The 26,350-nt window shown below is 39.5% G+C and overlaps 1 protein-coding gene across 1 annotated transcript; it reads right to left on the reverse strand.

Annotated features, from left to right (window-relative positions):
- Nucleotides 1-20,893: 20,893 nt before the first annotated feature.
- Nucleotides 20,894-25,804, reverse strand: LOC138808595 (zinc finger protein 180-like). The gene is made up of 3 exons (XM_069994891.1): nt 24,618-25,804; nt 22,024-22,094; nt 20,894-21,166 (listed from the first exon to the last, which is right to left on the reverse strand). Exons 1-2 carry the CDS (start codon nt 25,732-25,734, stop codon nt 22,057-22,059), a joined length of 1,155 nt encoding a protein of 384 aa, XP_069850992.1. The 5' UTR covers nt 25,735-25,804; the 3' UTR covers nt 20,894-21,166; nt 22,024-22,056.
- Nucleotides 25,805-26,350: the final 546 nt, after the last annotated feature.

Consider the following 26,350-nt stretch of genomic DNA (forward strand, 5'->3'; position numbering starts at 1 on the left):
GGAGAAAAGGCAAATGAGGTAGTCAGGAAAGAATCTGTGTGATTTTGCCCCAGGTTTTCCTGCTTATAACATTACCCATGGGCCGGAAAAGCATAAAGCCTTCTTATGGGAGAACAAGTATGGTTTATGTCTGAAGTAGTGCATTAATCAAACATTCCAGTAAAGATGAAGCCATAGTCGATTAATTGGTAGATAGATAGAATAAAAGCAATTCATTTCTAGGTTAAGATACATTCCGTATTCCTAAAAACTAATACCCCACAAAAATAATTGAAAAATAAAAACATACCACATTTCATTAAAACTAGTTTTTACTGAAATATACTTAGGGATGCAAGAACTATTTTTTCCTTTAACGCAAAGGGATCCTAGCACTCCACTGGGCATTTGTACTCCACCTCATTCATTTCCAGATTCTCATACCAGGGAAATCATGTATAGTATAGCTCAGTATTTTTCACAAAGGGTATACAGGAAGGACATATGCAATGCATGTTTCTAGTGCTATAATGTTGGAAATGGCACATTTCCTTATATCCAAATACTCAGAGCACCCTTATGCAAGGACTTTCAATTTGCCATTTAAGCTACTTTGGCCAAATGGACATCACTGAAGATCTTATGTCAGTAATGCTCACTTTCCTGAACAGTCATATGAAGAACCTTGGCCATAATGCTGAAGGTACAGGGCCTAATAAGATGAACATAAAATACTGGGTCATAGGAGAGACACAATTCCAATCAACCATCCTCAGGGAAGGATTTAGAAGATTAAAGTCTTATCTGTGATTTAAACAATATTAACACAAAATAGCAAGTTGAGGGCACCCCAAAATGTAGATCCATAAAAGTTAAATCGGTATGGGAATTGTTTGGTACTTGTTGGTTGCTTTCTTACACAGGAAATGCTGTTATCCACAGATCATTTGTTTCTTTGCACAATTATGTAGAATTGCGTTTAAATTATATTATTAGATTATATTTAACTTAATTTTCTATATTATTAAATGATTTATCAAGTGTTTGGGAATGCATGTTGAGGCAGTCTCTCTCATTTTAAGTAATGTAAAATAGCCTCATTAGCATATGGAGAAGTTGCTGTTTCTCAGAAACAAATATAGTGCAGAATATCCCTAACATTTTAAAGTTGCAGAAGCCATAGGATATGAAGAGGATAAAAATAGGATCAATATGTATCTATATGATATTTTAAAGGACTGTTTATGATTCACTGACTTCAAATGCCAAAAAGAATTTTACATGTAAAATAATACTTCTTTGAGCAGATTTTAACACAACGGATAACACAAGCTAAATCTTCAGGACAGGTTATATCTATGCATCATATATCCTTGAGCAATATACATTACCTCCAACTTTTTTCTATATATTTTTCATAGAAGTCCAAGTTTCTAGATCAACACTTCCTGAACGGCCAGGAAAAACTTAACATGTTACAAGTAGCTTCAGGAAATCCACTGATGAGACATCTGGATTAAGTCTGAGGGATCCCATACTAGAAATGAGAGTGGGAAGAGGTTGAATCAATCAGTGGGAATAGGCTTAGGGATCTAGTACATAGAGAGACACTTTCAGATGTGACATTTATCCCTCCAGCCCAAACCACAGTCTCATGCCCCCTCTGATTACTAGGCTTCGGCTTAATCCTCAGGCCAGCTGCGGTCCCCTCCTGAAAGAGGGTCTAAACCTTCCAACAGAACCAAGTGATTTGAGAAGAGTTGGCGGAAAGAGTATCACGTGAATCTTGTGCTCTGGGAAGGAGATTCCACAAGCTGGATCCAAACCCGTGTGAACTCCAGCCCAGAGTGCTAAGAAGGCTGCCAAGCAGGGGCAGAGCAGAGACACCTCTAGCAGAAACAACACAGAAGCCCAAAAGGCAACTGCCATGGAAGGAGACTCAACCCTGGCACACACTTCACAAGGTCACGACAACCGTTTCCGTGCTCAGCTTACAGCTGGGCAAAGTGAATCAGGTCGCGTGGGTGCCGGCAGCATCTCTCAGTCGTGGCGTTCACACGCACAGCTCCCGGATCTCCTAGTCTGGGGAGCCACCCAGCTTGCTCTTGGGGTTCCGGGAGCCAGTGTCCTGCTTCTGGAGGCTCGCGGGCCAAAGGCAGCACAAGCACCCGAACCCCAAACAAATCACCAAGCCCAGACAGGAGGCACACGTGGGGCTGACTCCGGTCCTGCACCCAGCTTGCCGTTCATACCTGACATCGGATCCGCAGCCTGAGATTCCTTCAAGTTACAGCTCCCAAGGTCCCCTGAAGAGCGGATGGGCGCCTGCCTAGGGGCTTGGACCTCGGGAAAGCAACACCGAACTTCCCAGAACTTCTAGCAGAGGGGGAAAAGGAAAGAACCCGGAATTACCGGAAAGAAAAAAATCAACAGTGGGCGGGGAGACGCATGCGCAGAAAGAACTTCCCGCCCCCTGCCCCAAACCATCTGGTTCCAAGGTCTGTGCCTCAACTAAGACTACAATTCCCACAATGCACGGCGCACGGCGCAACCTGGACCAGGTTGGGCTTGGCCCTGGGATTCTGACCAGTGCCACACCTCAGGTCCCAGAATTGCGTGGAGGTCTGCAGATCTTGCTCTCTTTGCAGTGGGAGCAAAGGCGAGTTTCTTCCTGAAAATTATTGTGTGGCTCCTGAAATATTCAACGACTAACCCGAAGATGGAAATGTGTTAGGAGCATTGCATAAGTTGGCTTTTTAATTCTTAGTTCTAATCATACAATTGAGGTGATGAGACTGCGTTGTTATTTTCAGTTTTGTTCAGCTCTTATGTTCTCCTGAATATAAATTACATCTCCGTTTTGCCTTCAGTTTTTTAATATCTCTCGTCTCACTTTAAAATGGTATTCGCAGCCCCTAACATTTTCCACTGCTGTAATGTAGACGTTGAAATAAAATAGGTAGATAGGCAGCATAATCATTTTCTCAATTTAGATTTCTCAAAATCCATTTCCCTGAAACTCCCAAATTCCACCTATGAAAGCTTAAGGAGTTTTTGGTTGTTTGTTTCTGAATTTTGTCTTTCCGCTTAGACATTTTTATTTTCTTTTCCTTTTTTTGCTGTTGGTCCTGTGGCTTGAACTCAGACCTTGGGCACCATGTGTGAGTTTTTTTCTGTGCTCCATTTACCAGTTCTTTAATAGTTTCTTCAGCTAATTTGTGACACGTTCCCTCACAGGGCTTTCTTAGACCATGGATCATCACCTCCCTTGCTCTTCAAAGAGATGGTGTTTTGGGGGATCAGGAAGAGTGTGGGTTTGGGTAGAAGAGTGAAGTTTAGGGTAGGTCTGTTTTGATGTGAAGTTTGACCATTTCCCGCATCCAGTCTGTTTTTGTGTTTCAATCTTTGTTTTGAATTCCTATCTCTTCTGTGATCCTAAATGTTCCTTCCTCTCGGTACCTCAAGGCTGCATACCTAGGAAACCTCAGACTGGTCTTCCCAGACCTTATCCATTAGACTGTGGAATACATCTGTTGTCTCCTTCCCTCATATCTGAGATCCTATTCGTGTCTCTTAAAGGTTTACTGTGATATTTGCTGAACCTGTTCATTGGTTCCGGCAAGGTTTAGGGAGGGAAACTTTCGTGCCTACTATTCAGTCCTCCAGTGTGTGGGTTCTCCAGGACTCTTCAGTGGACCTCAGTTATTCCTCATGAAAGTGGAGATCATAGAACATAGATGGGTATATAGACTTCAACGAAGCGCACATATAAAAATATACAGAAAAACCCAATAAATATATTCTGTAAAAGTCAATAGGTTCAGAGGGAAGGAGAAAAGGATGAAGTAAAAACTGGAGTGATTCCAAGACTAGGTTTGACGTGTACTTTTCATTGTTCAAGATTACATTTCTCATCAATTTCTCTTTTATTCTCTTTCTTTTTTTCCTTTATTTTCCTTTACCATTCCTAGGACTTCAACTCAGGGCCTAGGCACTGTCTGTGAGCTGCTTTAGTTCAAGACTAGCACCTTACTATTTTAAGTCATAGCAGTGCTTTCTGCTTTTTCTGTGGATGTGGTACTGAGGAATTGAACCCAGGGCTTCATGCATGCTAAGCAAGCACCCTAACTCTAGCCACAGTCCCAACCCATATATGTATTTTTCATTTCTTTAAAGCAGTATAAATAGTCTTGACTTCCTACATTAAATTAAAATTGTTCATTGCTCACATATATGTCCAATTATTTTTATACAAAAATTATATCCTGTTAGTGCATTGTATTCCACTAGTGACTCTAATAACTTTCAGTGTATCCTTGTGATTTTCTAATTAAAAATAATGTCAGCTTTGGGAGTCAGTGGCTGCTACCTGTCATCCTAGCTACTCAGCAGTCTGACTTCAGAGCCTTGGTCTTGGAAGCCAGCCTGGGCATGGAAGTATATGGGAGCCTTATTGCCAGTTAACCATCAGAAAGCCAGAAGTAGAGCTGCAGCTCTAGTGGTAGAGCTCTACATTGAATGAAAAGGCACAGAGACAGCACATAGTCCCTGAGTTAAAGCCCCAGGATGGCACAAATAGAAAGTTAATGTTACCTGCACATAAAGATAATAACACCCCTTCTATGTGAAGTCTTTTGAGGAACCTCCATACTGCTTTCCAAAGTGGTTGAACAAGTTTACATTCCCACCAACAATGAAGTAAGGTTCCTTTCTGTCCACATCCCCTCCAGCATCTGTTGTTGTTAGAGTTCTTGATTTTTGCCGTTCTAACTGGAGTGAGGTGATATCTCAATGTTGTTTTGATTTGCATTTCTTTTATGGCTAGGGATGTTGAACATTTCTTCATTTGTCTATTGGCCATCCTTCTTTCTTCTTCAGAGAAATTTCTCTTTAAGTCTTTCGCCCACTTATTTATTGGGCAGTTGTTTCTTTGAGGATTTGTTGTTGGGTGGTTTAATTTTTTGAGTTCCAAGTATATTTTAGATATGAGACCCTTGTCCGTTGTATGGCTAGTAAAGATCTTCTCCCAATCCGTGGGCTTTCTATTGATCTTGCTAGCTATGTCATTTGCCCTGCAGAAGCTCTGCAACTTTATGCAATCCCATTTGTCCAACCTTTCTTTGATTTGTTGTGTTTCCGGGTCTCTATTCAGAAAATTTCGGCCTGAGCCAAGGAGACCTAGGGTTTCTCCTATTCTATCCTGTAATGTTTTCAGAGTGTCTGCTTTGAGTTCAAGGTCTTTGATCCATTTGGAATTGATTCTGGTGCAGGGTGATATATAAGGATCTAGCTTAAGTTTTCTACATGTAGTTAACCAATTTTGCCAGCACCATTTACTGAAGAGGTTGTCTTTCTTCCATTCTATTGTTTTAGCTCCCTTATCGAAGATTAGATGGCTATAGGTCTGTACGTTCATTTCTGGGTTTTCAATTCTATTCCATTGGTCCTGAGGTCTGTTCTTATGCCAATACCTAGCTGTTTTGATTACTATGGCTTTATAGTAGAGTTTGAAATTTGGTATTGATATTCCTCCAGCAGTGTTTTTTCCATTGAGGAGCGTTTTTGCTATTTGGGGTCTTTTATTGTTCCATATGAATTTTTGGATTGCCTCTTCTCTTTCCTTGAAGAATGAGGTTGGAATTTTGATAGGTATTGCATTGAATTTGTAGATAGCCTTGGGAAGTATTGCCATTTTCACAATGTTAATCTTTCCAATCCAGGAGCATGGGAGTTTTTGCCATTTTTTAAGTTCTGTGTTGACTTCCTTTTTTAAGATTTTAACGTTTTCATCATAGAGGTCCTTCACTTCTTTAGTTAAGTTAATTCCTAGGTATTTTATTTTTTGTGGGGCTATTACAAATGGAGTTGCTTTCCTAATTTCAGCCACACTTTTCTCATTGTTGGCATACAGAAAAGCCATTGATTTTTGGGGGTTAATTTTATAACCTGCTACTTTGCCAAAGTTTTGAATCAGCTTGAGTAATTTGGGAGTGAAGTCTATGGGATTCTTTAAATACAAGATCATGTCATCTGCAAAGAGGGAGAGTTTTATTTCTTCTTTCCCTATTTGGATCCCCTTTATGTCTGCATCTTGTCTTATTGCTGTAGCTAGGCATTGTAATACTAGATTGAAGAGAAGTGGAGAGAGTGTGTATCCTTGTCTTGTTCCTGAGTTAAGAGGAAATGGCTTTAGTTTTTCACCATTGAGTATAATGCTGGCTTTTGGTTTGTCATATACAGCCTTTATTGTATTGAGGAATGTCTCATGGATTCCTAATTTTTCCAAAACCTTCATCATAAAGGGGTGTTGGATCTTGTCGAATGCTTTTTCTGCATCTATTGAGATAACCATGTGGTTCTTATTCTTGCTCCTTTTGATGTACTGAATAATATTAATTGATTTGCGTATATTGAACCAGTTTTGCATCCCTGAAATGAATCCTGTTTGATTGTGGTGTGTGACTTTTTTGGATTATTTTTTTGTTGATGTCGATTGGCCAAAATTTTGTTGAGAAGTTTTGCAACAATATTCATCAAAGAAATCAGTCTCTAGTTCTCTTTCTTTGAAGAGTCCCTGCCTGGTTTTGGGATGAGGGTTATGATGGCTTCATAGAATGTGTTGGGTAGTGAGCTTTCTCTTTCAATTTCATTGAAGAGTTGGAGGAGTATTGGTGTGAGCTCTGCTTTGAAGGCCTTGTAAAATTTGTGGAATGATATTTTTGTGTGTGCTTGGCTTACAGTGCTTGGACGCTGTCCTTGAGCTTTTTGTTTTTTGGTCAAGACTAGTGCTCTACTCGTTAAGTCATAGCTCAACATTCACCTTTTTTGATTGTTTTGTATCCTTTCATAATCAACTGGAGATATAAGTGTTCTAGGCTTTTCTAATAGGGATAATTTGGAACTATTATCCTCAGATCCTAGCCTCCGGAGTAGTTAGGATGACCGGCATGAGTCACCAGCAACTGGCTGACTGAACATTTGTAAAAAATATCTTGGATATGTTATTTTACACACACACACACACACACACACACACACACACACACACACACAAACAGACACAGGTACATATGATAGTGTCCTGAAGGATTGCAGTTACATGAGCAAGGTAATGAGTCCATTTCTTAATGAGCATTTGTTACCCCCTCATTTGTTTTTCCCCTACCATCCCTTTACTCCTCACCTCCCCAAGGCTTCCTGCCCACCAAAATTGTAAAGTTCCTTTTCAACATAGTTCCTTGTACATGAGATTGTTACAATGTGTCATCCTGTATCCTTATTTCAGCATTTTGTTACTTCCCTTCCCCTCCTCAATTAGAAAAAGCTATATACAAGTTGCAAGAAACCGGAATCCAAGAGAGTGACAACAAGGTTTATGCTATGGCAGAAGAACATACAAAGAAACAAAAAATATCATATAATACATTATAAGCCCATCAAAAACAACAGCAAGAAAAATAAAATTTCTTCTTTCCCTTCTTGGGCTTCATTTTGCTTAGCATCAGCTTATATGGTCATATGTACATAGCTTTTGACCTCTTCTCCTTGTCCTAGACATGGACTAGTTATTGCAGATAAGGGAAACTACTTTTTCCCTTACATTTAATTAGTGTATATTTGTTGAACAAAGGAGGTTCATTGTGTATTTCCATTATGTATGTGAATGGACACTCATTCTATTCCTTTAACAACCAGTGGGGTGGGAAGGCCACACCCCCTGGTGATGCCATTGCCCAAGGGTCTGGGCCACTGAAAGGGGCAGGGTGTCCATCATGGTTGTGAGTGGGTGGTTTGGGGGAGGAGGGTGAGTGGCAGATGAAAATGTTGGAGGCCGGAAGGGGACAGTGCCTATATATAGCCTGCATATTCCCATGAGGAGGGGTGGAGATTGAGATGGCATAGAAAAGGACAGTAAGAGGAGCCTATTGCAGCAGATCAGGGCCTGATCAGGCAGCAGATCTGAGGCTCCAGGCCTCTGGAGAGGCCAGTGGCAAGGCATAAGACCTGCAAAGAGGCCTGAGTTGAGTGGAGAGGCCTGCAGAGAAGGAAGAAGGAAGCAAAAGGAAAAGCCTTCCCCTTTAGAGCTTGGCAGCTTTGGAGCATTGGAGCTTTGGAGATTTTCAGACTGACTAATAGGAGGTTTGCAGTCCAACTAGTAAAGGTAGGACCTGCCCATTGGAGGCTTGGAGGTTGAGGCTGCTCTTGGTTCTGGGTACCCAGCCATGCACAAGATAGTCGCAGGCCTCCTTTCTGGTGTAAGTAGTGTAAATAACGTTCCTTTGTCACCTTTAACTGTGCTTTGATAGATTGTCATGACATTCCCTTCCTCATCCCCTTTCTGAAAACAATATGAACACATTCCATTGTTACATTTGCACAAACATATATAAGGATTGTTTCATCATTCGGGCCTCTTTATCCTATCTTCCCTGCTCCTACTGCTACTCCTATCCTCATCAGAAACTATTATGTTAGTGTTACTTGTTTATTCTTTTTAATTTTTACTATAATGGTGATGTACAAACGCATCACAGTTCAATAGTCATGCATTGAGAACATTACTTTTTGAACTGTGTAATTTTTTGTTTTTTATGTTTTTGTTAGTTGCGCAAATTTGTTTCACCTAGGGACAGAGCCCACCCCAACAAAGTTGTTAATAAAGAAGCAACATGATTGAGAATATTCCTACACTGACCAGTCAGGGCCGCAGCACAGTCTTGTGAGCTGAAACTGGGACCTGGAGCAGCCAGATTCTTTGTTTTTAAAGGCAAAATCCATGAGGTCGAACCTGGTCACTTGCAGGTGACCAATGGGATTGTAACACACGAAGGATTGTACAGTCCTACCAGACCACAAACAGGTGGCCAACAGCCGGAGTTTACCATAAGCATGTGCAAAACACAGGGTTACCTTAAGCACCTGGTGTCAGTAGTTGGAGCCAGATTACAATGTATCTGTGTCAAGGGTGAGTCTTTAAGTCAACATTCAATGGTCGGTGAGGTTGTTAAAGGGAGGGGTACCAGATGCATTTTTTTAATTCTGGGAATTAGGTCCATCAAGGCTAAAATCCCTAAAACAAAGGCAAAGCTCAAAATGGAATCATACCAGCAGGGGCCTCATCTCAGGGTCCACTTCAATATTACAATGTTGGTTTAAGAATGTGATTGTACAATATGCATATGCATATCCCTTAGGACCCCATTCCATTCCTTTATAGAAGACAAAAAACATAATATTTACCTGTATTAACCTAATTTATTTCGAATAACAAGTCGCTATATAGTTACATTCTTTTAGCAGTAAATGCTGTATTTTGTCGTTTGTAGCTGAATAAGGGCCCAATGAATATGCATATTACATTTTCTTTTTATTTATCCTGAAGGTGTTTATGTTGCTGTTTATCCAGCGATAACTAGGAATACAAATCTGGTAGGCAGAAAGAGGGCTACACCATGTGGGCATACACAAAGCTTATTGAAATAGCACATGCTTGTATACAGTATACAGGCAGGAAAGTAAATCTTCACACAAGGGCAAGAAAGTCAATCTTAAACAGTTTAAGCAGAATACAGATGATGAGAATTTACTTTAAGTCAGTTAGCAGAAAGAATTAATCCTTGACAACAAAGGTGAGGTAACTCTAGTGATCAAAGATTACTGAGAGTAAGCAAGGCACAGATGACCTACGTTAGACACACAAAGGGAGTCTAGAGGCCTTGTTCTATGGGATGAATAGGCGGGGCAAAACCTTCACTTTAGACTTGATGCTTGGCGTGGGACTTTTGCCCTGACTTGGAAGGGGCGTTCCCCTTTTCTGTGCCCAAGGGAATGCATGCGGGCATATTGCATCCTCATGGCACCCAGGACCTCAGATGGGGTCACAAACGTTCATGCTTTCAAGAGTTGTTAATACAATATCTCTTGATCAATGTCACTCAGGTCGACATACTCATTCATCCCTCCCCTACTTATCCTTTGGCTTTTCTTAATTTTGTAAGGTATACATTGGATTTCAGACTGCATTTTCCTCTTCTTTTCTTGTCTTTCTCTTTAACCCAACTGCATGTTTTTCAAGTACCCACCTCCTGGTACAAATTTTGCAAATCTGATTCCCACCAACTTTTGTACCTACTCTACTTAATTTTTGTCAGTTAGTCCTTCTGCCTACTAAGAGGAGAAGTATCATAATACCCTAATACAAAGATGGAAGTTGAGTTGTAGTTCTTTGCATTATAGTGATTGATACAAGCTGAGATATCTTTTTTTTTTTTTTTGGGTCCGGTCATGGGGCCTGAACTCTGGGCCTGGGCACTGTCCCTCAGCTCTTCAGCTCAAGGCTAGCGCTCTACCACTTGAGCCACAGCACCACTTCCAGCTTTTTTCTTTTTGCTTATGTGGTGCTGAGGAATCGAACCCAGGGCCTCAGGCATGCAAGGCAAGCGCTCTACCACTGAGCCACCTTCCCAGCCCTAAGCTGAGATATCTTAATCCTTAATTATGTAATTTTTTAAACTGTGGTACAGAGGTCAGGCACATATTCCTGAATTCAAGAAATAAGAACCCACTCATTTAATCATGGAAAAAACAGACCCCTTTTACTTGGGATTTCATTAAATATTCCAGAGTTTCAATCATTTCCACATTCTTTAACATCTTCACAGACTACCCTGTCTTTAGCTGACCGTGTAGATTACGGTATACTGAGGCAAGTTGACTGTTTTTGTAATTCACTAACACTGAGACTCAGGCATAGTTAAAAAACCCTTTGGACCTCTCATATCCCTTCTATACAATGGCAGAAATAAATCCCTGCCTCTGTAATGTGGAGATTGATAGTTCTGACATGATAGCATTGTTAGCAGAAGGGAAGGATATCATATAGAAACTGCCTAGATCTTGGTATATGTAAGCCACATTTTCTTTGTCTATTCATCAACGGTAGTTCTTCCAGACTGCTTCCAGTTTGGCTCTTGGGTAAAGGGGTACAATTAAGATGGGTGTAAATATAACCCTGTTCTCTCCTGACAAATTCCTTCAGTGTTCCAGAAGGATGGTGGAGAAGCTGGAGGCTAATAAAGCTCTCCTATAGAAAGCAGTTTCAATGTTCCAGTGAACAGTCCTAAGTCAGAGAATCACACCAAGTGTGCCATGACATTACAGAGAGTTAGTCCAGAGAAGGAAAATACAGGCAAGGAGACAGATCTGAGAACTGGCAAGCATCCGTGGCTGTGGCTGTGTTGGCGGCAGCAGTGGTGGTCGTAGCCGCCATACTTGCAACATAGAGAGTCTGGGACAAAGGTGTCAGACCCTGCAGATGAGCCGATTCTACTCAACACCAGCAAGAACTGACAAGGAGCACACATCTACATCCTGCAATTTGCAGACCAGAGATGACCCAGGAACCAAGACTCCAGTGTGAGTAGAAGCCTGACATTCTCACTCCTTTTCAGGGAGCAGAGGAGGGAAGGCCACCCCTCCCCATCCACTACTGAAGATCTCCATCTTTGATACTGACAAAGGCCTGGCTGAGCATCTAGCTCCAACTCAGGCCTTGGAAGAAAACTAGAATCATTTAGCAGGTCACTGGAGCATAAAATGACCTGCCAGCCCATTTTAGGAAATGTCACCGAGCCTGGGCTGGCTGCTATCTCCAGGAGTGGCTTTCTTCACTGGGTAAACAGAGAAAGAGGCTGCCCCTCCCTACAGCAGCCTTGACAATCAATTGAAATTCAGTAACCATAAACCCTGACAATGGCTCTAGCTTGGGCTCTGTGAGTGTCTCAGAAGCTAGCCCCTGAAGGAAACGTTACTGTTTGCTGAAAGGCCTCAACTCTACCCAGAACCTAGCCTCATCACAGCATCTCCAAACTAGAGGCAACAGCCATCTCCTTCTTTTGTGATACTCAAAGCAGATCCCCCTCCCATTGAAATAGCCTGGGAGGAGGATCACAACTCTTGGGTAAAGCAGAGCATTTTTCTGCCTGCTCAGACAAACCAACGAATCCACAGCAAAATCAAACACCACGAGCAGGCCAGAGACTCTAATAAGAGCCTGGTTACAGACACAAGGGAGACACAGGATGTTCCCATCCCCTCTAAAAATATCAAAGAAGTCTTTTTCTGTACCTTGAATAAAATTTTTTTCTAAAATATTTTTTAATTTTTCATTTTTAACTTTAGAAAAATTGTTTTCTATTAACTATTTTTCTTCCCCTTATAATTTTTATTTTAGGGGTACGTGTGTGAGCTTTTATCTTTTTTGTTTTTTTCAGTTTTTTTGTTTAGCTCTAGTAAACTTTTGATCTTTTTTTGTCTTTCTCATTCATTTCACCTTTTCTTTTCTTTTGTTCTTCTTTGCGTGACTTAATTGCTGTTCTGCTCGTCCTCACATACACCCAGAGTCCATTATTAGATCTTATTCCCCATTGTGTACACACTTAATCCAGAAATTTATTACTCAATTCAAAACTTCTAAGACTTAAATTCCTGAATAGCAGTACTACCTCTTTATACCTATATAACATTTTAAGCATTTTTATTTTTATGTTTTTCACGTCTCCTTTATATCCCTCCCCTTCTCTCATTCTATCCACATTCTTCTCTGAATATTTCGTTTTCAAATTTGCATAACTTTTAAGTGTTGCAGTTTTTAATTTCTAATTTTTGCTTTTCTATTTTTTCTTGTCTTTTTTTCTTTCCCTTTCTTTTTTCTCTGTCTACTTTCATTCTATTCAACCTATTTCCTGCTTTGAGATTAGGAGTTAGTTAACTCTCCCTCTGCCTTTCCACATCCCTCAATTCCTATTTTATCCACATCTCTCCTTAAACCTAATAATTTCTGATTTGCCAAATTCTTTTTTCGGGTTTGTAGCCCACTAATACATAATTGTTTAATGTTGAATAGATATATCTGATGAACTAGATTGTATCTGCAGACTATTGACTGTGCAACTACAGTCTTTGGTTGATGCTTGCCTTAAGATAGTGTTCTAGCATAAAACGTGTTACTTTCATCCCTAATGGGCAGAGCAAGCTGGAAAAAAAGAAGAATAATGGCAAGTCCAGGTACCTCAACTCCCACTCATGATAATCAAGGAACAGATCAGATAATGAATAATCCAGAGGAGAGTTCCCCAATAGCTCTACAAACACCTCTGGTAAACATGGAAATAAAAAGATTGAAAACTTGCAAAGGACTCTCTATGATCATGATAGGAAGAGAGAGGAGGCAAACCAAAGTTTCATATAGGAAAAATTTTGATACAGGATTTGCGTGAGCAGCTTCAGAGCACTCAAAGAGAAAGAAAGAAATTCGGTGAGAAAGCTGATCAGTCAAAGAGAAAGTCAGTAATGGAGTGAGCAGACTGAGAACACTCAAAGAGAGCTACAGGAATTGCATGAACATGAGGAAACTAATCAAAGAGAAATAGAGGAATTGAGAGAGCAGGATGAGAATACACAAAGATCACTAAAGGCATTCATGGAATCCATTAACAGAGAGCTGAAAGAAGTCAGGGACACCACAAAGGGAATGCTGAATGTAACCCAACAGTAGGATTGGGAGTCCAAGGAAACCATAACCAATCAACTAAGTGACTTGAGAATAAACACTGAACACCTAATTAAGGAAGTAAAGAAGTTCATACAACATTTAAAACAAAGCTCCAACAAAGAATTTGAAGCCAGCCATCAAAGCTGACCAATTAGAAGGAAAATAAATAAAAAACAAAGTAGAAAGTCTTGACAGTAGGTTACACCATGCAGAAGTTTGAATCTAGGGGATTGAAGACAGCCTAGATATTATAGAGAAAGAACATACAACAATCCAAGACAAATCCAAGAAATAAGATAGATCTATTCAACACTTGGAAGACACCATCAGAAGGCCTAATCTGAGGATAATGGGTGTAGAAGAGCACCTAGAAACAGAAGTTAATGGTCTAGGAAAATTGTTTCACAGGATCCTAGGAGAGGACTTCTCAAACACGCAAAAATATGGGCCTATTCAGATACAAGAAGCTTTTACAAGTTAAAATAGACCAGATCAGGATAGAACATCCCACCATCACTTTATATTTCTCACAGAATCAATTCAGACCAAGGAAAAGATCCTTAAAGCTATCAAGGAGAAAAGATCAATCACCTATAAAGGGAAACAAATTAGAATCACCTCAGATTTCTCAACAGAGACAATTAAGCAAGAAGAGCCTGGAATGATGAATGCCATGCCCTAAAGACAAACAACTATCAGCCAAGAATACTGTACCCAGCTAAGTTCTCCTCATCACCGAAGGTCAAATTAAAACCTTCCATTAAATATGTATTTTAATGTTTTCGTTTCTTTCATGCATGTGTTTCTAATGCATTTATAAGATTATTTCTTTGTTGCTTTGTATGTCCCTCCCCCACAGTGTAACCCCCGCTTTCACTATATTTGATGTCAGTATAACATGTGGAGGAGATGGGGACAAACAAGTCGTTTAAGGATTCAGGTGGACCTTTTGCAACAATGAGAAGTACAAAATGTCATGTCAAAACCAGCTTTACAATTTTGGTGTGGGGGGGGAGGGGGGTATAATTGGGGGGATGGAGGGGGGTAAAATTGGGTGGGGGGAGGGGGGAGGCGGGGAAGGGAAGTGAAGGGTAAACAAAGGAGGAGGCTGCAATGCTTGGTAAGAAATGTATGCATTATCCTGCCCATGTAATTGTAGCCCCTCTGTACAGTATGTTCTCAAATAAAATAAAATACAATTAAAAACAAAAAACAAAAAAAAAACCTTCCATACGAAAGAAAAATTGAAACAATATAACTTCACCAAATGAGCCCTACAAAAGATTCTTAAAGATGTCCTACACATAGAAAACCAACAAGAACACAATAAAGGACACGAAACCGCATACAAAATGACAATCCAAGAACCATAGGAAGAATCCAGTTGCTGCAGCCTCCAACAAGGTGGATTAAATGGCAGGAACTCCCAAATACCTCTCAGTCCTCTCTCTCTACATAAACGGACTTAACTCTCCAATTAAGGGACATAGACTGTCTAGGTGGATTAAAAAGTCGGATCCTTCTATCTGCTTCCTTCAGGAGTCATATCTTGCCCATAAAAACAAACACATTTTCGATGTGAAAGGCTTGAACAAAATCTACCAAACACATGTCCCCCATAAACAGGTGGAGTTGTAATCCTAATATGAGATAAAATAGACTTCAAATTAAAAGTTGTGACATGAGATAAAGAAAGTCGCTACATACTAATTAAGGGATCTCTCCTTCAGGAGGATATTACAATTCCAAATATCTATTTGTCAAACAACGATGCACCCAAATTTATCCAAGATACACTACTATCCCTCAAATCCCACATAGATACAAAGGCATTAATTGTTGTGAACTTTAACACAACACTTTCCCCACTAGACAGATCAACTCAGCAAAACTCAACAGAAATCACAGATCGAAACAACTGCCTAGATCAACTAGATTTAACAGACATCTACCGAATATTTCACTCAGCAGCATCAGAATAACGCTTTTCTCAGCAGCACATGGTTCATTTTCCAAAATAGACCACATTTTAGGCCAGAAAGCAAACTTGTCCAAATTCAGAAACATTGAATTTATACCTTGCATTCTCTCAGACCACAAGGGAATAAAATTAGAACTCAACACCAAAAGCCACCAAAGAAAGTCCTGTAACACATGGAGGCTGAACAACACACTGCTGAATCACCAGCGGGTCATGGAAGATATTAGAAAGAAATTCAAATGTTCATAATATTCAACAAAAAGGAACAAACAAATTACCAGCTCCTCTAGGACAGAGCAAAGGCAGTACTCAGATGCAAGATTATAGATCTGAGTTCCTACATCAACAAATTGGAGAGATCTGAAACCAGCAATTTAATGAGACATCTGATCCTACTTGAAAAAGAGCAGAAAGATAAACCCCGATGAAGGAGATATAAAGAAATAATTAAAATTAGATCCGAATTAAATGAATTAGAATCCAAAAAGAAGTATAGAACGAATCAACAAAACAAAGAGTTGGTTCTTCGAAAAAATTAACAAAATTGATAGACCCTTAGCAAATCTTCTCAGAAAAAGAAGAGAACACACCCAAATAAATCAACTCAGAGATGATAATAGGAACATCACCAAAGAATAAACCAAGATTCAGAACATTATAAGGGAATACTCCTGATAAATACCTACATGCTGAAACTAAACCAAGATGAGTTATACCATCTTAACAGGCCCATATCAAGCATTGAAAAAGAAATAGAAATAAGTGTCCTCCCATCTAAGAAAAGGCCAGGACCAGATGGTTTTACAGCAGAATTCTACAAGGTCTTTAAAGGAGATCTCACACCAATACTCCTCCAACTCTTCAATGAAATTGAAAGAGAAAGTTCACTACCGAACTCATTCTATGAAGCCATCATAACCCTCATCCCCAAACCAGGCAGGGACTCATCAAAGAAAGAGAACTATAGACCCTTTTCTTTGATGAACATTGATGGAAAATATCTCAAAAAATTTTGGCCAATCGACTTCAAAAATTCATCCAAAAAATCATACAACAGTTGAAAAAGGAAATCAAAACACAGCTTAGAAAGTGGCAAAAACTCCCATGTTCTTGGATTGGAAAGACCAAGATTGGGAAAATGGCAATACTTCCTAAGGCTATCTACAAATTCAATGCGATACCTATCAAAATTCCAGCCTCATTCTTCAAGGAAATAGGAGAGGGAATCCTGAAATTCATATGGAACAATAAAAGACTCTGAATAGCAAAAATGATCCTCAACAGAAAGAACAGTGCTGGAGGAATTTGGTATTGACCAAATTTCAACCACTACAATAAAGCCATAGTAATCACAACAGCTTGTTCCTAGCACAAGAACAGACCTCAGGACCAATGGAATAGAATTGAAAACCCAGAAATGAACTACAGACTTATGGCCATCTAATCTTTAATAAGGGAGTGACAAAATTAGAACTGAAGAAAGACAGCCTCTTCAGTAAATAGTGCTGGCAAAATTGGTTAACTAGTTGTAAAAAACTAATGCTAGATCCTTATATATCACCCTGCACCAGAATCAACTCCAAATGGATCAAAGACCTCGGCGTCAAAGCAGACAATGTGAAAATATTACAGGATGGAATAGGGGAAACCCTAGGTCTCCTTGGCACAAGCCCAAATTTTATTGAGACCCAGAAACACAACAAATCAAAGAAAGATTAGACAAATGGGATTGCATGCAATTGCAGCATTTGTGCATGGCAAAGGACATAGCTAGCAAGATCAATAGAAAGCCTAAAGATTGGGAGAAGACCTTCACTAGCCAAACAATGCACAAGGGTCTCTTATGTAATATATACCTGGAACTCAAAAAATTAAATCCCCCAACAACAAATCTTCAAAGAAACAACTGCCCAATAAATAAGTGGGCTGAAGATTTAAAGAGAAACTTCTCTCAAGAGGAAAGAAGGATGGCCAATAGACACATGACGAAATGCTGGGAAGGTGGCTCAGTGGTAGGATGCTTGCCTTGCAAGGCTGAGGCCCTGGGTTCAATTCCTCAGCACCACATAAGCAAAAAGAATGAACCCTTAGATATGTATTTTAATGTTTTTTTCTTTCATGCATGTTTTTCTAACGCATTTATAAGATTATCTCTTTGTTGCTTTGTATGTCCCTGCCCCACAGTATAACCCCTGCTTTCATTATATTTGATGTCAGTATAACTTGTGGAGGAGATGGGGAAAAACCAGTTGTTTAAGGATACAGGTGGACCTGTTGCAACAATGAGAAGTACAAGTTGTCATGTCCAAAACGAGCTTTACAACGTCGGTGGAGGGGGGGGGGAAGAGGGGGAAAGAGACGGATTGGGATTGGGGGGAGGGGGGAGGCTGGGAAGGGATGTGAAGGGTAAACAAAGGAGGAGGCTGCAATGCTTGGTAAGAAATGTACGCATTATCCTGCCCATGTAATTGTAACCCCTCTGTATAGTATGTTCACAAATAAAATTAAATTAAATTTTAAAAAAACTAAAGTACTTTATGTTTATATGTATGCACGTATTTTTTTATATGAATATATAAACATATATACAAACATGCATATATATATACACACTTGCACACTCATGTATATATTATATGGTATATATTAATATATTATATATTGCATGTATTCAAATGAGGCAGAGCCTTACTATTTAGGCTATGTTGCTCTCAAGGAAGAAAACCCTTTCTTCCTTTATTTGGTTTTGAATTATAAGCCTACCGAAACACACCTAGCTTACTAACTTTATTTCAGATGAATACACTGCTGTGCTCAAATCAAATGAGTTTCTCATTATTAAGGATGGATAATCTTTAGAGGAACTAATAATGAACTAACTTCACAGCCTTATCATATTAACTTATTCTTCTCTTTCTAAGAGGATTCTTTAAAAGTGTGCATAATTACAAAATGAAGTTCCATTACCACAATGGTATTGATTTCTGTACATCAGTCAAACATGCAAATGTTAGCATTTGATCTCATTGCCTAGGTGCTTTTCCTGAGTTTCTTTGTTTAAGGCTAGTCCTCTAGCACTTGAGCCACATATCTATTACTTATGACCTTTATGGTGGTTAATTGGAGATACGACTCTGCTGTTCATTTTGCCCAGGCAAGCCTCAAAGTTTGGTCTTCATATTTCAGAATTGCAGGTATGAGTGGCCTGAGCCCAGCATCTTTACATATTGTTATTTACATGCCTTCACTTATTTCTGATGCTGAATAAGGTTTGTTTGCTTTTTCTGCTGGTCCTGGGGTTTGAACTCAGGGCCGAGGTGCTGTCCCTGAACTTTTTTGCTCGACTAGTATCACTTGAGCCACATGTTCACTTCAGGCCTTTGGGTGGTGAATTGGAAATAGGAATTTCAATGACTTCTGTAGCTGGGCTGCTTTTGAAATATGATCCTAAGATCTCAGCCTCCTCAGTAGACAGGAGTACAAATGTGAACCACATGTGTCCAGCTGCTTCATAAGTGTTCTGAATCAGTGTTTCTGAATACTTTACACTGATCAACAGTTTTCATGAGGTGGGTTTCAGACACTCTTCAGGGTGAAAGGGAGAACAAAGCTGTGAGGAGGAACTAAGAATATTGCTCAGGTGCTAATGTAGCAGAGAAACTATTCTTGGTGAGATGAATTGTGCTTTTATTTACAATCAATGAAATTCCTTGACTTTTAGTCTCCTTCTTTGTAAGAATCTTCACCTCTTGGGTTTTCAATTCCAAATAATTTGAATAAGCTTACTGCTATCACTTCTTTGTGGACTTGATCATACAATAAATGAGTTTCCTCTTTTATGTGCCTGTATTTAAGGGTCTGATATGGGTCTGTGCTCTGTTGCACCATGTCTGCTCCTGAGATGAGCTGCTTAGTAGAGCCAATGATTGTGGAAAAGGTCTGATAAATTGCAAGGTGCTATGGAGGATTATGGGTGACTGGATGAAGTTTACAAACAAGACCACACTAAAGCTACCAGCACAACTATGTTTATTGCAGCATTATTGACCATAGCTAAGATATGGAACCAACCCAGATACCCCTCAGTAGATGAATGGATCAAGAAAATGTGGTATATATACACAATGGAATTCTATGCCTCCATCAGAAAGAATGACATTGCCCCATTTGTTAGGAAATGGAAACACTTGGAAACAAATTTCTTTATATGTATGCACCTATGTTTGTATATAAATATATAAACATATACACACATGCATATATATACACACTTGCACACTCATGTATATATTATATGGTATATATTAACATATATTTTATATATACAAATGAAGCAGAGCCTCACTATGTAGCCTATGTTGCTCTCAAAGAGGTGAAAATCCTGTCTTCCTTCACTATGTTTTGAATTATAAACCTGCTAAAACATACCTAGCTTACTCTATTTATTTCAGAGGAATACACTACTGTGCTCAAATCAAATGAGTTCCTAATTATTAAGGAAGGAAAATGTTTCGAGGAACTACTAAATGAACTCGCTTCACAACCGTATCAAAGAAACTTATCTTTCTGTTTTAAGAGGATTCCTTAAAAGTGTGCATTATTACAAAATGAAGTTCAATTACTACAATGGTATTGATTCCTGTATATCAGTCAAACATGCAAATGTTAGTACTTGATCTCATTTCCTAGGTGCTGCTCTTGATCTTCTTTGCTTAAGGCTAGTCCTGTACCACTTCAGCCACGTATCTTTTACTTATGAACTTTATGGTGGTTAATTGGGGAGAAGAGTCCCCTGTTCATTTTGCCCAGGCAAGCTTCAAAGATTGATCTTCAGCTTTCAGAATTGCAAGCATGAGTGGCCTAAGCCCAGCAGCTTTACATATTGGTATTTACATGCCTTGAGTTATTTCTGGTACTGAATAAGGCTTCGATGTTTGTTTGCTTTTTTGCTGGTCCTGGGGCTTGAACTCAGGGCCGAGGTGCTGTCCCTACACTTGATTGCTCATGACTAGTACTGTATCACTTGAGCCATATGTTCCCTTCAAGCCTTTGGGTGAATTGGAAATAGTAATTTCAGTGACTTCTGCAGCTGGGCTGGTTTTGAAATATGATCCTCAGATCTCAGCCTTCTGAGTAGATAGGAGTACATGTGTGAACCACAGGTGCCCAGCTGCTTCATAAGTGTTCTGAGACCTCTTAAAATCAGCCAAATACTTTACACTGACCCAACAATTTTCCTCAGGTGAGTTTCAGACACTCCTCAGGGTGAAAGGGAGAAAAAAGCTGAGTTGGGAACTAGGAATATTCTCAGGTGCTAATGTGTCAGAAACTATTCATGGGGAGATGAATGTGTTTTTCTTTTATTAAGGAGGTACCATGGACTGGCTCTGTCGGGACGACGGGGGACACCTAGTGGAGGTAACTGGAATAGGTGGGGAGATGGCCAACAGACAATTCACACAAGAGCAGTGACTGGTGAATGCGATTTACTGCAGAGGATAACAAGCTTTTATAGAAAAAGTCTCCATGAGAAAGGGCAAAAGGTTACACAATCTTGCTTCAAGGCTTCGTTCTTGGGTGGTCACCAGCTGCTTGCCTGATCTTGTTTTTTGCATGATGAGCTATGACGATAGGCACTTGTTTTCGGCTTAACTCTATTTTTAAGAAATACAATTGTTTTGAGATGTTTATCACCTATTAACCATTAACCAGAGCATATGGGCAAGGTGCTGGACAGAAAGGCATGAACTCTAGTACTTTATTGTTACTTTTCTTTAGTTTTGTACTTTATGCGTTTCAAATCTTTTCTAAGGAATTGTACTTCTTTGCCATTCTTTAGAGGGTCCCCAATTTGTGGCCCAAAATCATGATATTCAGTATACTTAGTTAAATCTGGCCATATATCTAATTCAAGCTCATAGTGTCTTCTCTGTAACCCTTTCACATAATCGTTTCCTCTTCTCCATAGAGGCCTTAACTGTCTCATAAGATCTTTCTTGTTCCTTTTTTGATAGTAAGCACCAAGGAGGCCTAGATCTAGCAAGTCTCTCAGTAAATGCAAGAGAGTAATAGGAAGTTCTTTCTCCTAAGTAGTTTTCCCAACCGTTGCCATCCTTATCATACACACCTGTAAAAGGCTATGGATCTGGGGGAAGTCTCTGGGGTCCTCTAGATAATGGAGGATTCCACTATTTTCCTCTGATAACCCATTGCCACCTTCCATCTACCAACCTTTTAGGAATCTTATTTAGCTTTTGGTCTAAATATTCCTCTACTTCTTTCTTATCTACAGGATATCTATATGAGTCTATTGTCTATGCTCCAGGATTAAAGGGAAGTCTCCAATAGCCATACACTCTTTCTGCTCTAGCCATGCCTACAGCTTCTTGTAAATTTCTTACAAACAATTCCTTTTGCTGAAGTGACGTCCTGAAACCTCCCAATACTTTTATATTTACTTATGACTTGTCTAATAGTCTCCATAAGAGGGGCTTTCAGGGTAGCACTTAACTCTGGTGAGTTAGTCATGTTCTCAGGACACTCATCAGATGTTGGAGTCGTCAACACTTCCAAGAAAGAGCCCTGAATGAGGGAAAGTTGAGCATGAGTAAGTAGAACAAGCAACAGGAGCAGTAAAAGATTAATAGGCACTCCTATACAGGGAAAAATAAGAAAAACAGGAACACATCTTTCCCAGGGGCTTGCCAGCCTTTTTAGGAGATAGGCCTCTTTGAAGCCCCATTCTCTGAGGTTAGACTCCTGTGAAGTCCCATTCTCTGAGGTAGGCTCCTGTGAAGTCCTATTCTCAGAGGTAGGCTTCTGTGAAGCCCATTGTCTGAAGTAGCCTTTTGTGAAATCCCAATCTCAGAGGTAGGCTTCTGCTTAGTAGCGCCAATGATTGTGGAAAAGATCTACCAAAATGAATGGTGATATGGAGGGTTATGGATGGATTCAAGTGACTGGTTGAATTTGTACTGATATATATGTATATTTACATACATAGATATGCACACACACACACACACAATGTAATCACACCGGTGACCTGCTGATGCATGCCTTCCCTTGTAATTTATCGCTCAAAGCCAAGAGGTTCACATTCATGAACCATTGGGACATTCTCAAGTGTGTCTCTAAAGTCCTCATAAGCTGTTGCTATGGAGACATGTTCATGTGGGGCTTCAGAATGCTGTTTTTACACATGGGATTGTGGAATGTTAAGTGTATATTATGTTTTGTATTTTTTAGCTCCAGGACTGGGACTCAAAGCCAGTACATGATACTTTTGCTCACTTGCTAATGCTCTAACAACTAAGCCATACCCATATTCCTTAAAGTATGTATTTTGTCTATTCTGTTGTGAAAGACAATATGAATATATGACAAATTCTACCAGCTCTATAAAAATTATAGAACTGTTCATTTCCGGGGGGGCGGGGAGACACTGTTATAGAAGGTATTCTAGGTTTACAGAAAAATTTGAAAATTGCTTTCCACATAAAATCTGAATGGACTCTATGTCACTTTAATTGAATTTCACCACATAAAATAAGTATTTACTAAATCAACTTTATTACTCACCTTTAATCCTCAAATATTTCTCATTTTTAAGTGTTACAAAATTCCATTAAATCAATTTCTTTATAGATTCTATAAACTACTTATTTTCCTAATTTATAACATTTCAGTTTTACTTTCGTAAGTTTTGTAAACACCTTTGAAGAAAGTGGACTGCTTCCCAATGATAGGACTCATGATACTAAATACAACAACCTCAAAATTAGAGATGTGGCACAAAGGGTAGAGTGCTAAGCTTGAGAATAAAAGCCAAAGGGAAGTAAAGGGCCATGAGTTCAAATGAAACTAACAGCAAAATAAAAGGAAAAAGGTAAATATCATCCTAGAATTTCATGATACAGGAAATAAGACATAATCATCTTCTTGTAGATCTCCCAATAGAGAATGTTAGAAATGGAACTTGAGATATTTTAGAAGATGGACATTCAGGGAAGAATGACTGAGAATTTACTTAGAACTTTTTTGAAAAATTTTCTACATGTTTTACATTGCCATGATTTCTCTTGTGTGTGTGTGTGTGTGTGTGTGTGTGTGTTCAATGATGAACCCTGAGCTGTGCCTACTGGTTGAAGAACTCCACATTTGCTACCTTGAGAAGGTTTGTATCCTGTGTTGGTTCTCTATTGCAAACTGACTTTTCTTCTAGATGAAAGACTTTCCCTACTTGTTACATTCTAGAGATTTCTCATTTGGGTGAATTTTCTTATATGCTAGGCTGTGGCCTCCTGTTGACGGTTCTTTCCACATTTGTTGCATTCATAAGGCTTCTCTCCTGTGTTGTGCTCTCTGATGAAAAATAAGGGTTGATTTCTGTGTGAAACTCTTTCCATAGCTGTTACATTCCTAAAGTTTTACTCCTGTGTGTTCTCCAATGGACAGTAAGGTTTCCCCTGTGGCTGAATGACTTTCCACACAGATTACATTCATAAGGTTTCTCTCCTGTGTGTTTTGTCAGATGGACAGTAAGGTGTGTCTTCTGGCTGAAAGACTTTCCACACACATTACATTCATAAGGTTTCTCTCCTGTGTGTGTTAGCTGATGGACAGTAAGCTGTGCCTTCTGAGTGAAAGACTTTCCACACAGGTTACATTCAAAAGGTTTCTTTCCTATGTGTGTTGTCTGATGGACATTAAGGGTTGTCTTCTGGGTGAAAGACTTCCCACATTTCTTACATTCATAAGGTTTCTCTCCTGTGTGTGTTCTCTGATGGACAGGAAGATATGCCTTCACGTGAAAAGATTTTCCACACTTGTTACATTCATAAAGGGTCTTTCTTGTGTGAATATTCTGATGAAAAGTAAGGTTTCCCTTCCGGGTGAAAGACTTTCCACACACGTTACATTCATAAGGTTTCTCTCCTGTGTGTGTTTTCTGATGGACAGTAAGGTGTGCCTTCTGGATGAAAGACTTTCCACACACATTACATTCATAAGGTTTCTCGCCTATGTGTATCCTGTGGTGATATGTAAGTTTTGACTTCCGCATGAAAGACTTTCCACACAGGTTACATTCATAAGGTTTCTCACCTGTGTGTGTTCTCTCGTGGGCAGTAAGGATTGCCTTCTGGGTGAAAGACTTCCCACACTGGATACATTCATAAGGCTTCTCTCCTGTGTGTGTTCTCTGATGGACAGTGAGGTATGACTTCTTGCTGAAAGACTTTCCACAAAGCTTACATTCATAAGGTTTCTCTCCTGTGTGTGTTGTCAGATGGACAGTGAGGTGTGCCTTCTGGCTGAAAGACTTTCCACACACATTACATTCATAAGGTTTCTCTCCTGTGTGTGTTAGCTGATGGACAGTAAGGTGTGCCTTCTGGCTGAAAGACTTTCCACACAGGTTACATTCATAAGGTTTCTCTCCTGTGTGTGTTGTCAGATGGACAGTAAGGTGTGACTTCTGGCTGAAAGACTTTCCACACACATTACATTCATGAGGTTTCTCTCCTGTGTGTGTTAGCTGATGGACAGTAAGATTTGCCTTCAAGTGAAAAGATTTTCCACATTTGTTACATTCATAAAGTGTCTTTCTTGTGTGAATTTTCTGATGAAAAGTAAGGTTTCCTTGCCGGATGAAAGACTTTCCACACACGTTACATTTATAAGGTTTCTCTCCTGTGTGTATTCTCTGATGGACAGTAAGATTTGCCTTCAAGTGAAAAGATTTTCCACATTTGTTACATTCATAAAGTGTCTTTCTTGTGTGAATTTTCTGATGAAAAGTAAGGTTTCCCTTCCGGATGAAAGACTTTCCACACACGTTACATTCATAGGGTTTCTCTCTTGTGTGTGTTGTCTGATGGACAGTAAGGTGTGCCTTCTGGCTGAAAGATTTTCCACACACATTACATTCATAAGGTTTCTCTCCTGTGTGTGTTCTCTGATGGACAGTAAGGTGTGTCTTCCGGGTGAAAGACTGTCCACATTGGTTAGATTCTTTAACTACAGGAGATACTCCAGGACTATAAGCAGCACACATCCCATTAGACTCGCCATGGAGAAGCATGTTCTGACACTGCCTGAAGTCCTCTGTCCTTATCCCTAAGGAGTTCCTATTATTCCTAATCAGCTCTGACTTAGGTTTGGATCTCAAATTAAAAGTTGTTATTAATTTCACATTTTTCTCCCCTGTGTTAGTATTCATGACTCCGACTTCAGACAGACAATCATAGGGACTCCTCTGAGAGGTCTTAGTCCTGTACTCCTTTTCTTGGACATCTACAATGAGATATAGAAAGACAGATAAAAACAGAAATGAGACCTCAAGATTCCTTAATGTAACAGTAAAGGCATTTCCGTACATCCTAACTGTTACCAGATTTTAAAAGATCAAAGCAGGAACTCTTTGATGCAGAATATAAGCTTTTCTCTGTAATGTATTAGTTAACAAAGTAGTACTGACATTTTACAATGGTAAATAATGTTTTTCTGTTTGTTTTTTTTTCAGTTTTTCTCAAGGAATTAATTACGCAAATGATTCAGCTACACACTATTAGTTATAAACTGAGTACTAAACATTTGCCTTTAATACCCTCGAGGTTTGGTCCTAAGGGAATAGCTATTATTTTTCTTTTAATTTGTGGAAATAATTTATCCATTTTGCTGCTTTGCTTCTCAACCACTAGGTGAGGAACAGAAATACTGTCTAGATTTAGGGACCATTAGGGTGTTTGATACATCCCTTGGCCTTTCCGCTAAGCATGGAAGGTTCCTGAGAGTAAGGATTTATACCTCCATCTCTTCAGTTCTAACTTCTCACT

Source organism: Dipodomys merriami, unplaced genomic scaffold (genome assembly GCF_024711535.1).
Source record: "Dipodomys merriami isolate MVZ:Mamm:240054 unplaced genomic scaffold, mDipMer1.0.p SCAF_458, whole genome shotgun sequence".
Classification (NCBI taxonomy): domain Eukaryota; kingdom Metazoa; phylum Chordata; class Mammalia; order Rodentia; family Heteromyidae; genus Dipodomys; species Dipodomys merriami.